This window comes from Hemicordylus capensis, chromosome 6, assembly GCF_027244095.1.
Source record: "Hemicordylus capensis ecotype Gifberg chromosome 6, rHemCap1.1.pri, whole genome shotgun sequence".
In the NCBI taxonomy this organism is placed as follows: domain Eukaryota; kingdom Metazoa; phylum Chordata; class Lepidosauria; order Squamata; family Cordylidae; genus Hemicordylus; species Hemicordylus capensis.
In genome coordinates, this window is record NC_069662.1 from 126,809,127 (window position 1) to 126,830,283 (window position 21,157).

Genomic DNA, 21,157 nt, shown 5'->3' on the forward strand with positions numbered 1-21,157 from the left:
ATTCAATCTAAGTAGATCAAATCAAAACTATTCCCTCCTATATGTGCAGGTTCCAAAATGCACTGGCCCCAAGAACTCTTATTTCTTCGAAAAGATCAGCTTTGAGATGGATGTTGACATTTCCTATGGTCAAAAGTATAGAAGACTACAATGCTATGACTACCCCAGTAGCTGAATTAGGGAATCAACTAGGCAACGGGGGTTGGCGGCACACGGTATGATTCTCAGTTTATCCAAAGTGCCCAACACCCCCCACCCACATACACACGGTATGACAGATACCTGTAGAAAGAAAGGGAACTTCCTTCAAATCCACCACCCATTCACTCACTGTGGGCACGACAGAATCCAGACAGACTCTGAACTGGCAGCAAACACAACAAACTATTTTCTAAATTGGGGAGGAATAGCTAGCTCTTTTGAGCCCCAGATTCAAGCCTCACTAAGCAGGTCTCACCCATCACTAACAATTAACAGTACTCGTCTATCAGTTATAATTAATTATGAAGTTTTGAATACAGGCAAGTTCATGGTAGTTTATTTAATCTTATTTTAAAGTTAAGGATTAGCAACCAAGCAGTTGTAGAAGACTCCTTGCCTGAGGGCATCTAGACATGCACCTAAACACACTTTTAAGAGGCCTGTTTAGCACCAGTAGCACTTTTTTCATTAAAAGAAGGGGGAGGCGGCCCTGATCCAGACTGTGGCATGCAGGGAAGGGAAAGTTAGTTACTTCCCTCATGCCATTTTCTTGTTGAAAATCCATTCTAAGCAGCTATTTGCCCCCCAAAACAATTATCTGCAGCAGTCATGATATTGGGGGACGATATAGCTTCCCTCTTCCTGCGGTCTCAGACAGAACTGGTTCCCCTGCAGCTGTTTTTATTGGAAAAGAGAGATTATTTCAGCAGTAAACTCATTTCTTCAAAGCACATTTAGACATGTGTTGATCTTGACATTGAGACAATTGGGCTAAAAACATGCTGCCAGCTATACCGTACCTGTATAGATAATTAGATTACCCATTGGACCAGATCACGATAGGGCAACTCATGATGCCCATCTATATCCTTTTTAACTCAAAAAACACCAGCATCACTGCACACAAACACAAACCACCGTTGTGTAATATTAACTGACAATAATAAGATGCATCCATTTAAATTGTGAATGAACAAATTAGTCCCATTTTGTTAAGAAAAAAGTAAAACTTCTTACTTTTTAAATATGCAAACAATAACATTACCTTCATGTACTGTTATTCCGCAGTTGTCACACTGGATTATTTCATCAGCGTCTTCACTATTATCCCCAAGACAAACACAGCAAATCATAATATGATCCATTTTCTGGGAGCTCCAATTTTGAGACTTCTCAAGAATCAGCGAGTCCTATCATTGAAAAGTTAAAGAGCACTAGTTATATTGGAAGAGGCATTACAAGGGCTTAGATTTGTTTTGTGTATGCAACCTATCTTATATGCAACAGTAAACCTATTGAACTAGCTTTGTTCTTCAGTCATTTTACTTATCAATCTATTCTACAAAAATCATAATGCGTCTTCTCACAAAAATAATGTGCTTCTACAAATGTTAATTTACTTAAAACAAAATGTTCACTCACTCAAATCAGCATAAAGTGACTGATGCTTTAACTCATTTCATTATACTCCTTTAAGACCTTCAGATTTATTAAGTACACAAGGTATCTGTTTTTATGTAATACATTTGAAGCTTTTAAAGGAATACTTGGGAATCACCTTAAATATGCATATTGCATCGCCAGCTTATCATTCCCTTATTTTATTTTATTTTATTTTATTTATATTCTAAGGCCATTCCTCCCATGCTCAAACTGTTCCTTGGCAACTGAACCCTTTATTTAGCACTGCAAGACTGCAAAGTCCTTCCTAACAATGTTTGATCTGGGAAACCATCCAGGGAACCTTCCAAATCTTGGGGCACAGTAGACACAACACTGGCTCTTTAAAGCAGTATGTTTGGAGTGAGGTTTGTAAAAGAAATGTGGAACAGAACCCACCCACTGTCCATCGCTCCAGCCATTTCTCTCCATTCCTGGCCCACAGAAGAATGCTCAGAGAATCCAAATGAGAAGAGATAGGGAATGGGCAGGTTCAGCATCTCTCTCCCATGCATTCTTATGCTGTTAAAGTAAAACCCACCTCCTACTATATATCTTCAAAGGATGGATATGTGAACGATGGTCATAGGAACACAGGAAGCACTTGCCTACTGAGTCAAACTACTGAACCATCTAGCTCCCTATTGTCTACTCTGACTGGAAGCAGCTCTCCAGGACTTCAGGTAGGACCTTTTCTCATTCCTAATTGGGGATGCCAGGGATTGAACCTGGGACCTTCTGTTTGCTAGGCAGATGCTCTACCACTGAGTTTATGGCTCCATTCAGGTTTGGTCCTAAACATGCTCACAACAGACTGACATACCCATCCTTTTTGTTTCTGCCATCACCCTTCTTCACCCCTTTATCCCCAAGATCCTACTCCATATCCTGTATGCTAAACACATTATGAAGCACCTTAAAGCAGATGTGCAACAAATGATCTCATCTCTTTCAGTCTCAGACCTCTATACCAATCCAAAATCTGTGGTGCTGCGCTGAACTCCTCATCACAATTGCCTTTTTAGCCACATTTTCAAATCTCACTGGGTGACCCTAGGCATGTCATTATCTCTCACTTCAACCTTTCTCTCTCCCAGGGCAGTTGTGAAGCTAAAATCAAGAACTCCTTGGAGCAAAAAAAGGATACACGTGTAATAAATATGGCACTCTCATCAGACAATATTGCAATATTGAACCAATCAAAAGTGACATCACATTGCTGAAGGTTTAAATTTTCAATCTAAAATTTGTATTTGTTCTAGCAAAACAATCTAGCAATAAATTGATTCAAAATATTATGGCCAGAAGCATGGGACTAGACTCATGAGTCAAAGGGGCTTTTAGACCAATTTCTTTCTCCCCCTCCAAACAGTAGACCCCATGCCACATTGCAATTTCTCTGCAAGCAGAGGGAAATGAATATGGTTTGCACTACTATAGACGTTGAAAGAAAAAAGTCAAAAATAGCAGCTGTAGCAAAAATGCAAAAGTCTAAACACAGTTTTCCAAGTGTCTGATGCATGAAATTAAAATTCTACTAGTAGACCCGGGCACAGAGCAGCTGCACCTCTAGTTGGGCTCAGCCATCCCCCCACTCCCATGCCGCCACCGCTGCCTCACCCCGAGGGGCCAGGGCCAGGCCATCCCGCCGCTGCAGCCTTCTGCTGCCACAGCCTCCTCCACCTCGCCATCCTCCTCCTTGGGGCTTCGCCCACCACCCATCCTCCTCCCACCGACCATCATCCTCTCACCCTCTTCCTCAGGGCAGCAGAGCTTTGCCCACTGCCCCAGCTCCTGGAGCGCGTTCCTCCCTCCCGCCCTTGCACATGTCACTCCCTCTGGGGCCGCCATTGGTCGCGGCTGCCGTGGAGGCGAAGCTTGCCACATCCCTACACATCCCCTCTACAGGAATTAGATAGATAGATAGATAGATAGATAGATAGAAGGCATTTTCAGTGCTTGCAGAATTCTATTGATAGATTCATGATGTCTTCAGTTTCCTAACTGAAATATTAAGGTTTCCCTTGGTTTCAGCTACTGTACAGTTCTTATTAACTGTACTTAACTGTTTCCTTAGGGATTATTCCCATTCCCCACAAACATCAGCAAAATGTCATTGCCACCAATACGGAAGCAATGGCGATGACACAATATACTGAGGGGTTGGGTAATCAACTTTGCCATGTATAACTCCTGGTTCTTGGAGTAATCCAATTCAGATAATCTCTTCTTCCATGTTATACCCTCATACAACCATGACACAAAGAATACAATCATATACACTTAAGTAAATACAAAGTGAAAGTAGGGAATTTTTTAAACTAACAATTTAAGCTGACTTTTCAGTTTGAGAGAAGACATTTAATTTAATTTAATGTCATTACTATTATTCTTATTGTACATTGGTGCGTCTTAGTTTGGAAGACAAGAGGAGAAGGAAGAACTGTTCCAGAAACAAAAAAATAATCTCACACCAAGAAGTCTTTATCAGCAACTTAAAAAGTAGATCAATCCTGCCCATCTGATTTGTTATTCCAATAATCAGATACTAACCAGAGGATTTCACGTATCAGACTTATCACATATGCAGTTGAGTATAGTGGGTTTATTTCCATGTGAATGACTAGTTTGTTAATGGGTCACCTAAATCCACCCTTAGATTGATTTTGCCACATTATAAAAATGTTCCACAGCCTACTGAAAGAATCAATAGCACTGGTAGAGATATAGGGGCTTTCATTACCCCTCCAGTCTGTTGCTTTGGGGTGATTAAAAAACATCTTTTCTAAGAGCTGACTGTAGTTGCTAGAGTGAAAGGATTAGCAGTTGTTAAAGACTGGGATATTTCATTGCCATTTCCAAGAAAGGTAGCACCAGTGGAGAGGAAGAAATATCAATAGCAAATGCATCTGGTAGTTTCTATGAGAAAGCTTGAAACTGGAGAAATTAAGTGGAGGCATTTGATGACCACCACTACAACTATGAATGGGATGAGAGTCAAAAGTGCCAAAGAATGAAATATTGCTGCTGCTAAAAGCAAGAAGAAATAGAGCTGTGTTTTCCACTGTAAGGTCTGGAGGCCAGTGGTGGCCTCCATCAACCCTAAGTGCAGCTCCTCAATTGTTCGTTTGGCCTTTGGGACGCTTCGGCCAAAGCTGAATGTTCTGTACAGTTCATCTGGCACCATGTGAAGATGACCATTCAAAGTGCTGTACTTGTCAAGAACTGAGGGGGGGGGGGCTCCTTTAATGGAAAACAGAGCCCTCATGAGCCCCTGCACCATCTTGAAAGGTGTGCGGAGAATACTGCGAAGTGTAGCCCTTTCCAGTGCTTTCCTCCTGGAGTGCTAAAGAGAGAGCACCATCTCTCTTAAAGGGTCCTCCCAGCATTGAGAAAAGTACAGTCCTATGTGGAGGTCAGCACAGTGGGAAATGGCTCCTGCATAGAAGTTTTTCGCCAAAGTGGCCCCCAAATAATGAAGACCACTGAAATGGAGACAAGACAAAGATACAACTGCCAAGCACTACTCCGGAGTGAGCAGTTTATGATACAGTACATTCAAACAACAACGCCAAGAATTCTGCTGGGCTAATGTGAGCCCCTTGTATGAGCCTGGACCCGGCCATTGACTTTAAGATGCCAGACAGCACCTAGGTTTTAATAGGGACTATATTTTCAACTGAACATGAGCTGGAGGGCCATCACCATTGGCTCTGTACATTCAAGTCACAGGCAAAGAAATAAAATAAATGGCTCTTTAACTTCTGCTCCTTGCTGTGAACACTAAAGAGGCTTTAGCAGGATCCCTTACTTCAGATACCACACCTACTCACTACTCTCTCCCTGTATTTCACACTGCACACACTATAAAGGAGATTCATCAAAACCAAAAGACTTTCGGGGCCCCATTTGGCTCTCATGCATTCAGTTGCCAACTCTAAAAATGATTATTCAACGATTATTTACATTGTTGTAGTCCACTAAGGTAACCATTCTAAGTGAATGAAACCCCCGTGAAAAGCTTTGAACTACCTTTCTCTCTGGCATATCCAACGTTGGGGATTTAAAGCAAAACATATGTATAATTTTTATTTATTTATTTATTTATTTTTATTAGAGAAGTGACTGGCCCAGCAAGTATCATGGCTGAATGGGGATTTAAACTTGGGTCCTAGTGCAGCACTCTAAATGAGCAGTACATTACTTCTAGGCCCAAAATGAAGATGCAAGAAACTCAGCTTCCCTATGCCAGAATAAGATATTACCAATCAGGCTCAGAGACTAGCCTTATTGTATCTGCCACAGCAGGGTTGGCCTTGTTGCATTTCTCCATTTGACTTCTGTTAATTACTTTGACACTGCTTCAGATACAATTTTTACTGTATGTTATTGAAAACTGAGAGAAGATATAGTGTTATTGAAGATACAGTGTTATATAGTGTCAAGTGTCATTGAGAGAAGATATAGTGTTATTGTTATTGAAAACTGAGAGAAGATATAGTGAGGATATATCAAGTAGAACATCTAAAGTGTCATTATAAGAACAGCCAACCAGTGTTCCCTCCAACAGAAAATCCCAGATGTTGTTGACTACAACTCCCAGAATCCTCAGCAAAAGCCCACTGCAACTTGGGATTCTGGAAGCTGTAGTTAACATCTGAGATTCCCTCTTACAGGGAACACTGGAGTCCACAGTATATACAAATTCCTAATATGCACTACAATGTTCAAAGATTTAGCCATTAGAACACTACAATAACTTATAATATATATTGTGATTAGCACCACACACACACACACACACACACACACACACACACACACACACACACACACAGAGGTTTCTACATTGCTGAGGGATTAATAAGACTTTCACAATACAGTACAGTACTAGCAAAATGCTATAGAAGCCTTTACACTGATAGGCACTAAAATCATTACAAAAATTGCTCACAAATTATCATTTTATGCAAAGGTCCTGATCCAGAGAAAGTTAATCACATGATATTCCAAACATTTTAATGAAAATGAGTAGAGCAGGTAGAAAAATAATGATATAATTATAATATTAACTAGGTAATGCTGTGCATAGTGGGATAGTTTTTATTTACCTCTAGCACTTCATTTTATTTGATAGGGCAACTGGGCCTATCCACCCCCAGCACAGCATCCCTCCAGTGGCTGTTGCTGGTGTCTCAAGTTTCTTTTTTAGATTGTGAGCCCTTTGGAGGACAGGGAGCCATTTAATTAATTTGTTTATATCTATGTAAACCGCTTTGGGAACTTTTGTTGAAAAGCAGTATATACATATTCATCATATGTGTCATATTCAATATTCAAAAGATTAAAATAAAAATAAAACTTTATAAAAATCTTTATAAAATAAAGATTAAAATAAAACATACAACAAATGTATGTCACCAAGACACATTAAACATCTAGTTATTGGTTACAAAGAATTGTTTTAAGTTACATTCCATTCTCTCTATCAGTGCCTTCAAATGGAACATCATTATTTTTAGACAGATAGATCTTTATTATGGTGAAAGTTCACAACAATTACAGTTCATAGCATACAGTCAGTATAGTCAATGAAACTAACCACATTTAGTTAAAGAACAGTTCACCTAATAAGGTAAATGTCTTTGCCTAACCAACTGTGGGAGACTTAACCATTACTTGATGGATTTCATATGCAATAGTGCACAATTTAGCAACACAGAAAGTAACAGAAGCACTCTTATCAGCAAAAAGATATGTTACATAAAATTCAAAGGATCTTCCCGGTAAACCTGTTAAAAGGGGTAAAACCAATTTACTGCATGGAGTACTATATGTGAAGTAAAATATGCGCCACATCTTCCACTTCTCCTGAATCGCAGGAGTGCCTGCAGAGATAAGGTATCTTTTTATATATCTGCTCTCCAGCTATGCCAATGGAAAAAACAGTGAGACAGGCCAGGGTAAAAACTCTTCGATGTGTTGGGCATGTCAAGTTTGTAAGATAACTTGCTGGGGACAGAGAAGAGGATACCCACCAATTCTTAATGCAAGCGGGGAGTTTATTTCTCTCCTCCTGCATTTCAACATCTAAAATACACTGCTCCAATATTCTTTTTGTTCCCCTAGGAATTAAGAATTCAGAGGTGAGTCCAAGCGTCAGAAGTTTTCCCTTCAGCTTTAACAACACATTGAGTGGGACTGGTCCTCCAAAACTAGAGGAGCCACTTGGATCAAAATTTTGATCCAGTCTTAACCAGTATTTAAATACTGCCATCCACACTCTGGACTCCACCTTGCTTACTCCTGCCTCCAGCCTAAGGGTATAATTCAGGGGTGTAGGTATAATTGAGCAAAAGGGTTCAAAGAACCTGGGCCCCCAGCTCCTGAGGGGCCCCATAGCTCCTGGTACAATTAGATACGCCTGTGGATTCTTGGAGAAATTAGATATTTAGTTGGAATAACTTCTAAGGGGCAAAATTTGAATAAGGTCCCAACTGAACTCCAAAAAAACAACTGAGCCAAAGATTTAGCCTGAAACAACCAAACAGCTGCTGAAACAGTGTCCCCCACCCCTCCCCAGACCAATAAAATCTCAGAATCGCAGTGGTACTTCGCTCCAGTTTATAATACAGATGCACTTCTCTATATAATACAGATGCACTTTTCTCCCCTCAGAAGGTTGAAACACCACTTCCATGTACTTAAAGCACTTAACCTGTTCAATTGCATTTCCATTAATTTTACACTTTTGTAAATTTACACTTATGTAATTTTGCACTTATGTCAGTTAGGTCCCTTAGCGAAAGCCATTACTTTGGTTTTCTGATAATTTATTGATAAACTATCTTCTAAACAAAACTGGGTATACACTTTTAATGCTCCCCTAAGACCTATAGATGATAAAGAAAAATTACTGCTTCACCTGCATAGAGAAGTATAGACACTGATCTTCTTACTAACTTAGGAGTGTGCATGTCTGCCCTGTTCAAATATTTATTTTTATTTATTTATTTTTGCATTTTTATACCGCCTTTCATTAAAAGATAGGCCCAAGGCGGTTTACAAAAGTTAAAAACATACAATAAAAACATCATGCTAAAAGTATAAAAACATATAAAAACAGGCATAAAACAATACAAAAATACTGAACAAGTGAATATAAAAATTAAATAACGGGAGCTAAAACACAAAATTTGACACTGATACCTGTGGAGATTGAATTTGAAAGGTCACCAATGGGATTACATCTCACACAGAGAGAAATATTACTATGTAATTTATAGATCAATAGTAATAAGTGCTTATCAATCGAGGTTGCCCTATGCTTTGCCCATAACAGACCTCTTGAGATAGAATCGAAGGTGAATTTAAAATCAATAATGGCAGCATATAATGATGAACCAGGTTTACTGCCATATTTTTCTACAAGATGCTAAAATACTAAACTTTGATCTATCAGAGCAGCCAGCAATAAAGCCAGCCTGCTCTTTGACGAGAACTGATTTAGGTATTTACCTTCCTAGGTGAGAAAATAATAATCAGTCAGGGTTGGGCATTTGACTAGTAAAAAAAGAAACCCTGGTCAATTGAATATTTTAAAAACAATGCTCAAGCATTGTGATAATGACTACAGGTAAAGTGTGCCGTTAAGCCGATTTCAACTCCTAGAGCCCACAGAGCCTTGTGGTTTTCTTTGGTAGTATACAGGATGGGTTTACCATTGCCTCCTCCCATGCAATATGAGATGATGCCTTTCAGTATCTTCCTATATCATTATTCTATATACCCGCGCAGTATGAGATGATGCCTTTCAGTATCTTCCTATATCATACTAGCGGGGATTTGAACCAGCAACTTTCTGCTTGTTAGCAAGCATTTCCCCACTGCACCTAAATGACTAAGACTGAGTAAATAACTTTGATGAACAGGTTTGATACTTGTGCTAATTACTAATACAAATTCATGGCCTCTTATTGTAGAACAATGAATGACTTCAAAACTTTCTAAACTGGAGTCCAATTCCTCACAGCAGCTTTAGAGATCAGCCAAATCACATGGAAGGGGATAGTCCCTGGTTCCAGCAGCAAGCAAGATGGAATCACGAAACGAACACTCCTAGGCAGTGACCTTTCCCACTGATGACCGCTTGTGTTCCAGCTGGGAGATTATAGTAAAAGGCTAACAGAAGCTTTGCTATGCTGCTAGGATTGCCCCCGACTGCTGCAGGGCTAGAGGTGAGGGTACCCTCAGTTCTGCTTTTGCTAACAAATGATACGTTGACGAGATTTTAAAAGTAGGCTGCCACCACAGTGATATTCTCAGCATCATGGCATATCTGATTATTGTCAAACAACAAGTGGTCAATTGACAATATCTGATTGGTTAACTGATTAGCATGCCAACCCTACATTTAGTGCCCCTTCTGACATGGCACTTTTCTACTTGTAGATTGTCTCTACTTCTAGGGGAGCAGGCATTAAAATGGCTACACATGTATGTCTAGTGCATACATCTAATGGTCTTAGCTGAGATCATATCAGAGTGAATGGGACCAAGTTTCAATTTCTGAGATCTATTTTAACCCAAATAAGTTCTCCTTCAAGTTCGGGGAAGAGTAGTTTGTGTCAGGAAAATATGAAACACCTAAATCACTCCATTCTGGAAGAAAAGGAACAGTATCTATGATACATTACTAAAAGTGAGAATTAGGAGAATTGCATTGCAGTGGACTCTGAGGACTGAACTAGCAAGATTCAGTACCAACAGTCATTTGCAGAATGAAAACACCTTAGAATTGTGATGAATTCAGTGCAATTAATCTCTCTGGTCTTCATTTTCATCATTCCTTTAAGCAGAACAGAGATATAGTTTACAATCCAAAGCAATAATATACATGCCCAGCCAGAATTATCTGTGAATGTTTCATTGAAGCAGTCCCCATAGAAACAATAGAAGGCTGCAGCTCCATTTTTAAAACCAGCTTCTGAGCTCAGTAGCAAGAAATGCTGCCATGAAAAATTCAAAGCCAGTTTCAGCTGGATGAATAGCTCTCACCTATATGCATATACATAGCTGCTCTCTCTTTTTGGACTGCAGCCAGAATATATGCCCGTCATGTTGAGGGCAAACTCTGTAAAGCTCAGCTTATTAATACCTGTAAGATGTATTGCAACAGCTAGGAGAGTTGCTTAAAGGCAAAGAAACTTTATAAAAATTGCACTGATGAAAGATCAAAGGATTCAACTATAAAAGAGTTAGCTTCTTGCATACTGTGTCTGATCAGATTATAAAATTCGTTAAGTATGCATTCTGCATGCCAGGATATTCAGCAATGGATGTGTCTCACTGCAGACCTGAACACACTTATTTGAATGTAAGACACGTTGATTCCAAGTAAGGACACTATGCATTTCAGTATTCATCACTGTTAAGTACTATTTTAGCATTTCCTTCATCTGTCCATCAGAATCTCCATAGTATTTATACCACTGGCCCCTGATCCTGAATGTTTGCATGGTGCATGTTCAGGAAAGACTGCATTCTCTATAATTCATTTATTTAATTTATATACTTGTATACGGCCTCCCCAAACTCGCATTTCAGGGTGGTTTACACAATAAAATACAGCATAAATATTAAAACAATTAATTTTGTTGATGCTAACGCATCATCATCATCATCATGTATTGAAAGTTGTGATGCTGCACTGAAGTACCATTAATTAAGCTCAATTCTATAATATTGTTTACTAGGACAGCAGTCATAAAGGAATAAACCATGTAGTGTCTCCATTATGTTGTAAAACAATGCTAGTATGTCCAATTTTGAACAGGAATGGGTGTCAGATGAAAAATAAAAAGCTGAAAATTTCAAATAAGAGTTTGGCATTTTCTAAAGTACGAACAGCTCAAACATCATGAGACTGATCTCACACATTAAGCTTAAATAAGCAGATAATTTTTTTAAGCTTCTCACTGAACTTTAAAGCAAAAAAAAAAAAAGTATCCTCATTATTCAGAAATATCCAGCTTCTATCAATAAAGCTTGAATTCTTATATAAAAACCTGTTATACATTACTCAAAAGTTCTAAGCTAAAGATATGATATCCCACAAAGAAACTTGCTAATGAATACAAAATATATGCTACTGTACTACACAAGTTGAATACTACTACTCAATGCAAGGATTGTGCAACTAAAAAGATTCAACAATAAGCCCCTCTTTAATTATACTTATTAGCTCACAACTTTAGACAGCCCATAGTGTAAACACACGGTTGTGTTTTAACCCACACAAGAAATCTACACGTTATAACTGAACCTGATCCTCTTTAACAGATTCTGTGACAGCGAGAATGTACTGTTCTTGGGAGTAGTTAAAGGCTTAGCCTACAAAGCCATGTTCCCTTACCTTTAATTAGCACTTTGATGCATTTACTGCAGTACAACCTAACTGTAGTCTTGATTTGCATTCAGTATGGTGTCTGTGATTACCAAAGGTTAACTTCTTGTAAGAGTTTGCAATTTCACCTAAAATCACAATCCAAAAGACACTGAAGCCAATGGAAGTGTCCCACAGGTCTTCAATGGGTGTTGGATTCAGACACGAGGCTGATGCAGTTATCTTAGCGAGCATTCAGCACAACTCTGCAGCTCATTAATGCAATCACTATCCAGTAACTCTGCCTAGCTATAGGGAGTAACTTCAAAACAATCACACTGCAGAGTATTTTCCATTTTTCATCAGGGGTATTATAGAAAGTTGGCTGTTCTACCTCATTGCTCTTGCTCTGAGAAAGGGCCAGGCTATCATTTGTCAGCTCCTCATCATCAGCACTATTCCTGCTTAGCGATTTCGCTTTTTTCTTCTTGGATCCACCATCACTAGCAGCACTGCTGTTATCATCATCCTCATTGCCTTCCTCTTCGTTGTCATCCTCATCACTTCCACTCCCATCATCTTCATCATCCTCATTATCTCCATCACTACCCTCTCTCTGCAATGTATTTTTCCCCTTCTTCTTCCCAGCAGTTGGGCGCCAGTCATTGTCATCCTCGCTGTCATAATCATCTATGTCATTGAGCTCTTCCATGGATACAAAATCTAGTAGAGGGCGGTTTCTTCGCAAATTCCACTTTTTGGGTTCATTTGTCTGCTCATCAATGCTGGCATCTGCTTCAGAAGGTTTCTCTCTTTCTTTTTCTTTCTCCCTTTTCTTTCTTGGCTTCTCTTCTCCATCTCCATCTTCATCCTCATCATCCTTTTTTCCAGTTTTAATCTCTTCTTTCTCCATTATTGGCAGCTCTTCTCCACCTGAGCTTTTAGGCTGTTCTTCCTCTATTTTTTCTTCTCCTGCCAGCTCTTCCTCCAAGATATTTTCCTCTGATTCACTACAGGATCCTTCTCCGCTATCCTTTGAGCCATCTTCACTGCCATGTCCACTGCCTTCAGAATCTGTTGAGCATATGAAAATTTAAAAGAGGTGTTCCAAAACAAAATGAACCAAAAAGAAAAATAAATTAAAAGGCTTGAGCCAACCAACTTAGTCAAAATAAATAATCTTCCCTTTTAGCTTAAGCTGAACACTTAGCTTATTTTTCATCTGGCCCAATATTTTCACTAAGCCGTTTTAGTATTGTAAACCTACTGATGGAGAATCCTTTTTTTTTTTTTTAAATTTGATAGAACAGTGAGAAGCTCTGTCTTGATCATACTTGTCATTTGAATAAGAGGGAATATTTTTAGACTGCTCCACTGAATCATGCAGCACTAAACTTGATAGCTGATTTAAATAAACAAACAAACAAACAAACAAAGCCATTTAATCTACAGTGTACTGCCCAAAATGTAGTTTCAGAATTAAACAAATTGTGCTGTAATATAGAAGACAGAAATGTTACCCAGGTGCATACAATTTTGATTCTGATTTTTTAATGAATATTTTACAGCCTTGCATAGGCCTAGCAACTAAAATTAAGAGTTATCTGAAATATTTTTCAACTCTGGCACCGAATGTACTTTATGGAAACCTTAATGAAAACCTTTTGTCAAGTGTTATAATTATGTGTCATTTCTATAACATTCTCTTTGATGTAATAACATGGATATTTGACACAAACACAATAATTAAAAGAATTTTAAAATAAGCTGCCAGCACTTCAAAATTATGAAATAGCACCAATGCAAGCTTTATTCTTAGACACGCTTAACAGTGCAATTTTGGGTACATGATGCAAATGGTATACTTCTTACCATGAGTCTATATTTTACTTTCCTGAAAAAATGAGTTAGTACAAGTGATTATTACATTTTCTTCAAAACATCTAACAGCACAATCGTATGCATAACAACACAGTCTTACGCATATTTAACCAGAAGTCCCTAAAAGTTATCATAGACAGCTACACAATGGTTGAAACAGCATCAATTAAAGCAGCATTGGTTCTTCATGACCCAATGAAACCTCCCGGAAATATTAAAATTTTAGCCATCAAGAAGTGATACATTGCCTTGTTCTAGATAATAGAAATACAGCATAATGTTGTTTAATTGTAATACATTAAGTATGTTCAATAAACATGTTCAGTTGTATTTTGTTGTTTTATATTAGCTGTCTTGGAGGTCCCTTTGATTAGAACAAGGAACAAACAAACAAACAATGCTGCACTAACCCTGCTGTGTGGTTTATTGTTCTTTCACATTTGTCAAAAATCACTAGTAGCAAATGTAAATCATTTTCAACAAGTTTCATACAATGTAAATGGCCAGGTTTGGTTTCAGCACTTTTTAAAAATGACATCTACCCTTGCAATTTAGGCCAGTACAGTCTTCAAAACCTTCTCCATTCAATCAGCAGAATCATCCTGGGATTTCATTTACATGGCAAGCCTAATATGCAATCTGGTACCTCCAAAGCAACTTCTGAGACCGTAGATTGAAAACTGTGCTGCTGCAAATGATGAACATCACTTCCAAGAAGCCATGGATGCATCCATAGAGGGTCTGGTTACATACACCACCACACAAATGCAACATTAGGCACTGCTGGGACATATTACATGGAGAAAATTCTAACCATATTAACTGGCTTTCACTTATGCAACAACAACAAAACACCCAATTAATCAGAAATATATCTAGATGTATATGAAGGGTCCGCAGAGCCATAGCATGTTATCTAATAAGGGAGAAAACAGCCTAGAAAATACTCCCTTGGTAGATGGCATGGCACTACACCATTTACAATTTATTAATTTAAGAGATTTATACAAGTATTTCCAGAGTGGCTGGAAATTCATCTTATCCTTACTGTCATGGACAGAAGTCACGAGATTCCCAATGACCTGCATCACCTCAATCAGCTGTGTACAAGAGAGACTAATAAGAAGCAACTGCTGGATTCCTTTCTCATTCTGGTCTCTTTATGCCACTATACTTTAGAGGACAGAATTTTAGCTAGGTAATAATAAAGACAAATTCATTCCATTGGCTTGTTTTCCATGTGTGCACTATCCTCCCTCCCCCGCCCCCCCGCTTTTTAAAATCCTGATTTAATCTGGATGTAACAGGCAACTATTCTTCCATCAGGCCTCTACAAATCCACTTGTCAGCTCACCACTGGAGAGGATTCCTTACTCAGCACTACAAGAGACATTCCCTCCACTTTCCCAAGTTCACAGGCACTGTGCCAGTTCAAAAGTCTAGCATGATATAAAAGGCCCTTCTCCCAGGTCAGGGGAAGTGATGTTCTAAAGTAACCCTGAGGTTTGGCACAAACAGAAATCAGAGTGTTGGACCAGGTAGAAGCAGAGCTACTCTCTAACACTGCTTCTACCTACTCCAAAGGCCAGCACAATGTGAGAGACACTCCTGCCCTCACCTGAACTTTCTAACAAGTGCTAAAAGTCTGGATATGGGAAGGAAGATTGTGTGTCTCTTTGGAGTAGGCATAAAGTAGGTACGGGTAGAGAGTAACTCTTTTTCTACCTTGTCCAAAGCTCAACAGCATTTAAAAGACACCTCTCTTCCCTGACACATAAAGTTGAGGGACAGGAGAGGTTGTGACAACAAATTATGTCTGGACAGTAAGCCAAACTTTGTGGACTTAAAATCAAAAAGGTCACAGATCAGCTTTTAAAATGACACCTGAGGGATTGCCGACAGGAACGGGGAGGTATCTAGCTCGCCCAGCAAAATCCCCTAAGGTGCGGGGGTGTACATGTTTCGGATAAACCAGAAGGGGACAGAGTAGAGCCAGGAGTTGAGCAGAAGGAAACACAGGACAGCTTGCCAAATAGGTCAAGGGCTGGTAAGGGGGAGAGCACACACCAACACCAGGTGAGGGACTTGGCGTATAGGTTCTATATACCAATACCAGAAGCCTCCGAGCAAAGATGGGTGAGCTGGAGTGCTTGGTTACTAATGAAAACATATAGTGGGTGTAAAGGAAACCTGGTGGAATGGTGAGAACCAGTGGGACACAGTTATTCCTGGATATAAACTCTACAGAAGGAACAGGAAGGGGAGGATTGGGGGAGTAGCAGCACTCTATCAAAGATTCCAACAAGCTAGAAAATTTAGGTGCACCAGAGTCCTCCACAGAATCATTATGGGTAACATTATGAGTAGTGAAAGGAAATATGTTAATAGGGATGTGCTATCGCCCTCCAGATCGCAACACTAAGAGTGACCTGGAGTCAGAGAACCAAATAAGAGAGGCATCAAAAAGAGAGAGGGCAGTAATAATGGGTGAATTGGGTAAATAATGGGTGACTGGGTAAATTCACATGCAGGTAATGAAAGAGGCCAAATTTCTAGACATGCTAAATGACTGTGCCTTAGAATAGTTAGTCACAGAACCAACCAGAAAAATGGCAACCTTGGACTTAATCCTGAGTGGTGTCCAGGACCTGGTGCAAGATGTCAGAATTGCAGAACCATTGGGTAGCAGTGACCATAGTGTGATCCAATTCACAGCAACAACTCAGCCCTGCAGGGGTGGAGGGTCCGCCCGAGACAGCTGCTGGATCCAGTAGGATTCCAAAAAGCCTTGGAGGGTTTTAATGTTGGTCCTGCCAGAGGTTCTATTGATGCCCTGGTGGGAACCTGGAATAGGGAACTCACCAGGGCAGTAGACACAATTGCTACTGAGGATCCTTTCTGGCCTGCTTTAAAAGTGGCCCCTTGGTATACAGAGGAGTTGCGGGGTCTGAAGCAGCAAGGAAGGCGACTGGAGTGCAAGCTGAGGAGAACTCAGCTTGAAATTGACAGGACACAGAGTAGGGTCCATTTGAAGGTTTATGCAGAGGCAGTGTGTGCAGCAAAAAAACAATTCTGGTCTGCACGCATTATTTCTGCAGGTCACACTCCCTCTGTCGGTTCCCCAGTAAAGGTCCATCAGGCCGAACAAGGCTGTCTCAACCCCAACGCCAGCTCTAAAGCCAGTTTGAAATGGGTCTAGATCAGGGGTTCTAAGTGTTGCGTCTCCAGATGTTACTGGACTTCAGCTTCCATAATCCCCTGCCCCAGTGGCCTTTGGTTGGGAATTATGAGAGTTGAAGTCCAATAACATCTGGGGACCCAACATTGAGAATCCCTGGTCTAGATAATCAGTTTCCCCCAAAACTGCCTGGAGCTGCTTGGCCACCACCCTCTCAATCATCCTGCCCAACCAAGGGAGATTGACCGGCAACTATCCATCGCTATCCATAAATATACCCCACATATTAAAAATCCTGTGTTTGTCAGTGTGGGGGGGGGGGATGGTGCTTAACATTCAGCGGGAGGGGGACCTCCAGCATTGGGGGGCCAGGCTCCAAAATTACCTAAGTGTACCTCTGTCAGGTAGCCACCTAATGGTGCAGCTGGGAAGCAACCTGCCTAGAGAACAGGAGGCTGCTGGTTCAAATCCCCACTGGTGTATTTCCCAGAATATGGGAAACTCCTATATTGAGCAGCAGCAATATAGGAAGGTGCTGAAAGGCATCATCTCATGCTGCGCGGGAGAAGACAATGGTAAATTACTCCTATTTTCTTCCAAGAAAACAACATGGCTCTGTGGTCACCAGGAGTTGACACTTACTCAATGGCAGAAGCTTTCTTTCTTTCTTTACCTCTGTCAGGAGGACACCAGCATGGCTAACAAATAGAGTCAGGGAAATTATAAAAAGGAAGAAGACTTCCTTCAAAAAATAGAAGTCCTGCCCAAATGAAGAGAACAGAAAAGAACATAACCTCTGGCAAAAGAAATGCAAGGAGACAATAAGGGATGCAAAAAGAGTTTGAGGAGTATCTAGTTAGAAGTGTCAAGCAGAATAACAAAAACTTCTTTAAATATATCAGAAGTAGAAAACTTGCCAGGGAGGCAGCTGGCCCCTTAAATGATGAGGCCAAGAAATGGATTATTAAGGAGGATAAGGAGATTGCAGATAAGCTGAATGAGTTCTTTGCATCTGAATTCATGGAGGAGGATACTGACCATATACCCATTCCAGAATTGAGCTTATCAGGTTTAGCGGCTGAAGAACTGGGCCAGTTTCAGGTGACAAGGGAATATGTTCTAAACTGTCTTGAAAAACTAAAAATTAATAAATCACCAGGGCCAATGACATCCACCCAAGAGTTCTGAAGGAACTCAAATGTGGAATTGCCAATCTCCTAGCAAATATATGTAACTTGCCCCATCATCAGGCTCTGTAGCAGTGGACTGGAAAGTAGCCAATGTGACCATAACTTTCAAAAAGGTATCGGCGGGGGTGGTGTGTGTGTGGGGGGGGGGGTTGCGGGTGTCCAGAAAATTACAAGCTGATTAGCTTAACTTTGGTGCCAGGTAAATTGATGGCAAAATTGATTCCTTAACTTAAGGAAAAAATGGTTAAACATATAGAAGAAAAGGTCTTGCTGAAGGAGAACCAGCATGGCTTCTGTAACCTTCAAGTCCTGCCTCGCTAACCTTTTGGAGTTCTTTGAGAGCATCAACAGGCATGTGGACAAAGGTGATCCAGTTGACATAGTATACTTGGACCTCCAAAAAGCCTTTGATAATGTTCCCAACCAAATGCTCTTAAGTAAACTTAGCAATCATGGAATAAGGGGATAGGTTCTTGTGTGGATCAGTAACTTGAAACAGAGGGTAGGAATAAATGGACAGTTTTCACAATGGAACGAAGTAGGAAGTGGGGCCCCCTAGGATCGGTACTGGAACCAGTGCTCTTTAACTTGTTCATAAATGATCTAGAAGTGGCCAAATTTGCAGATGACACTAAACTATTAGTGAAATCCACAACAGATTGTGAGGAGCTGCAAAAAGATCTCTCCAAACTGGGTGAGTGGGCGACAAAATGGTAAATGTGGTTCAATGGAAGCAAGTGATAAAGTGATGCATATTGAGGCAAAAAACAAAACAAAACCCAACTTCACACATACGCTGATGGGTCTGAGCTGTCAGTGACTGACCAGGAGAGAGATCTTGGTGTTGTGGTGGACAGCTCATTGAAAGTGTCGACTCAGTGTGCAGCAGCTGTGAAAAAAGCTAATTCCATGCTAGGAGTCATTAGGAAGGGGACTGAAAATAAAACTCCTAATGTTAGAATGCCCTTATACAAATCTATGGTGTGGCCACATCTGGAGTACTGAGTACAGCTTTGGTCACCATATCTAAAGAAGGATATTGTAGAACTAGAAAAGGTGCAGAAGAGGGCAACCAAACTGATCAGAGGCCTGGAGCTCATGAGGCTAGGCTACAGCACCTAGGGCTGTCTACCTTGGAAAAGAGGCGACTAAGGGGAGAGATGATCGAGGTGTGTATATTATGCATGAACTGGATAGGGTGTATAGAGAAATTTTTCTCCTCTCACAACACTAGAACCAGGGATCATCCCATGAAACTGAAGATTGGGAAATTTAGGACTGACAAGACTTTTTCAGATAGCACATAATTAATCTATGGAATTCTTTGCCATGGGATGTGGTGATGGCCACTAGCTTGAATGGCTTTAAAAGGGGCTTCATGGAGGACAGGTCTATCAATGGCTACTAGTCTGGTGGCTGTGGGCCACCTCCAGCTCAGAGGCACGATGCCTCTAAATAGCAGTTGCAAGGGAGCAACAGTAGGAGAGAGGGCCTGCACATACCTCTTGCCTGTGGGCTCCCCAGAGGCATCTGTTGGTTCACTGTGTGAAATAGGGTACTGGACTTTATAGGCCTTGGGCCTGATCCAGCAGGGCTGTTCTTATGACACCCATTTGTGTTCAACAGGAGTCAAACTGGAATGAAAGGAAATAGTAAGCAGGAGTCCACAAGTCAAATGAGAAGAGTTCAAGTGAATATGAACAGGGCTGTTTGTTCCGAGATTCAAGCAATAGTGGTGGTCTGCAAACTTTTTCACAATCATATGTAAATAACCTGAAGAGAGTAACAAAAGAAAAAGGCTGGAAGACACAGGGAATTTGATTCAGGGACAACCTTCACAATAATCTCAGGTAACTGTGGTTGCATAAAGAAGTCTCAAATACTGGTATCTGCTTTGATCAGTCTCATCCAAGATTTCAGTAAAATACAAGCCAATACTTCATGTCAAACTACAAGCAAGTCTGTCACAAAGTTATGAGCATCAGCATTTTTATTCACCATTTTGAAGAATTAAAATGCTTGCTCAACGACAGTCAACATTTTGATACAACATTTGCAAACTTTAACATCCATTATCTCTGAACATTAAAATGACAGTTTCATTATTCTCAAACTACAACGGATGAAAAAAGAGGCAATGCTACATTTCAGTAACTTTTTAAAATTAATTGAAATAATAATTAAAAAGATATAAAGAAGATAGCACTTAACCAATGTGGAATGAGAAGCTAGTGATGACTTTCTCCAAAGAGAAACATGAAATGTTAATACCAAGTTCTTGCATTGGGAACTTTAGTTTCAATAAATGTTGTATTACTATATCATTTACCTCGCAAAAATGCTACAACTGAGTAGAGATGTGCACAGAACTGGGGGGGGGGGCTCAAAGGCACAGGAGAGGGTGCCCTTACCCCTCCCGCCGCATATCCCCCCACTGGCGCTCCATTTTAAAAGTATCTGTCAGGGAGGCAACATACCTACCTGCCACCTCGTGTCCTCTTCAACTGGAAATAACAGAAAGTACTCCGTGCGCCCACCGGTCACATACAAGAGTGCAACGTGCATGCGCACCTGGTGTGCGCATGCACACTGGGTGCTTCCTGTTACTTCTGGCCGAAGAGGACATGGGGCGGTAGGGAAGTATGCATTTAAAATGGAGCGCCGGCGGGGGAAACGCAGTGGGAGGGGTAAGGGCACCCTCTCCTGCCCTTAAAGGTATGACCCCCTGCCTTCGAACCAGTGGTTCGAACCGGTTTAGAGGCCCTTCAAAGGGCCTCCAAACAGGTTCATGCACATCCATACAGGAGAGATCATCAGATAGATAGTTACTTGCTCAAACTCACCCAAAAAGCTTAATAGTTTAGCGGGAGTTTGGGTATCACA

At 40.5% G+C, this 21,157-nt stretch overlaps 1 protein-coding gene across 22 annotated transcripts in view; it reads right to left on the reverse strand.

The window, feature by feature from the left end:
* The window catches only part of PHF14 (PHD finger protein 14), a 209,759-nt gene that overhangs the window by 180,136 nt on the left and 8,466 nt on the right, over positions 1 to 21,157 (reverse strand). For all 22 annotated transcript variants that reach the window (XR_008309564.1, XR_008309565.1, XM_053259907.1 and 19 more), the window contains 2 exons: positions 12,420 to 13,099; positions 1,247 to 1,391 (listed from right to left, as the gene is read on the reverse strand). Coding sequence is in view for 20 of the 22 variants with exons in the window: in XM_053259907.1 (XP_053115882.1) it covers positions 1,247 to 1,391; positions 12,420 to 13,099 (825 nt within the window). In the remaining 2 variants the exon portion in view is untranslated. The remainder of the gene's footprint in view (positions 1 to 1,246; positions 1,392 to 12,419; positions 13,100 to 21,157) is intronic.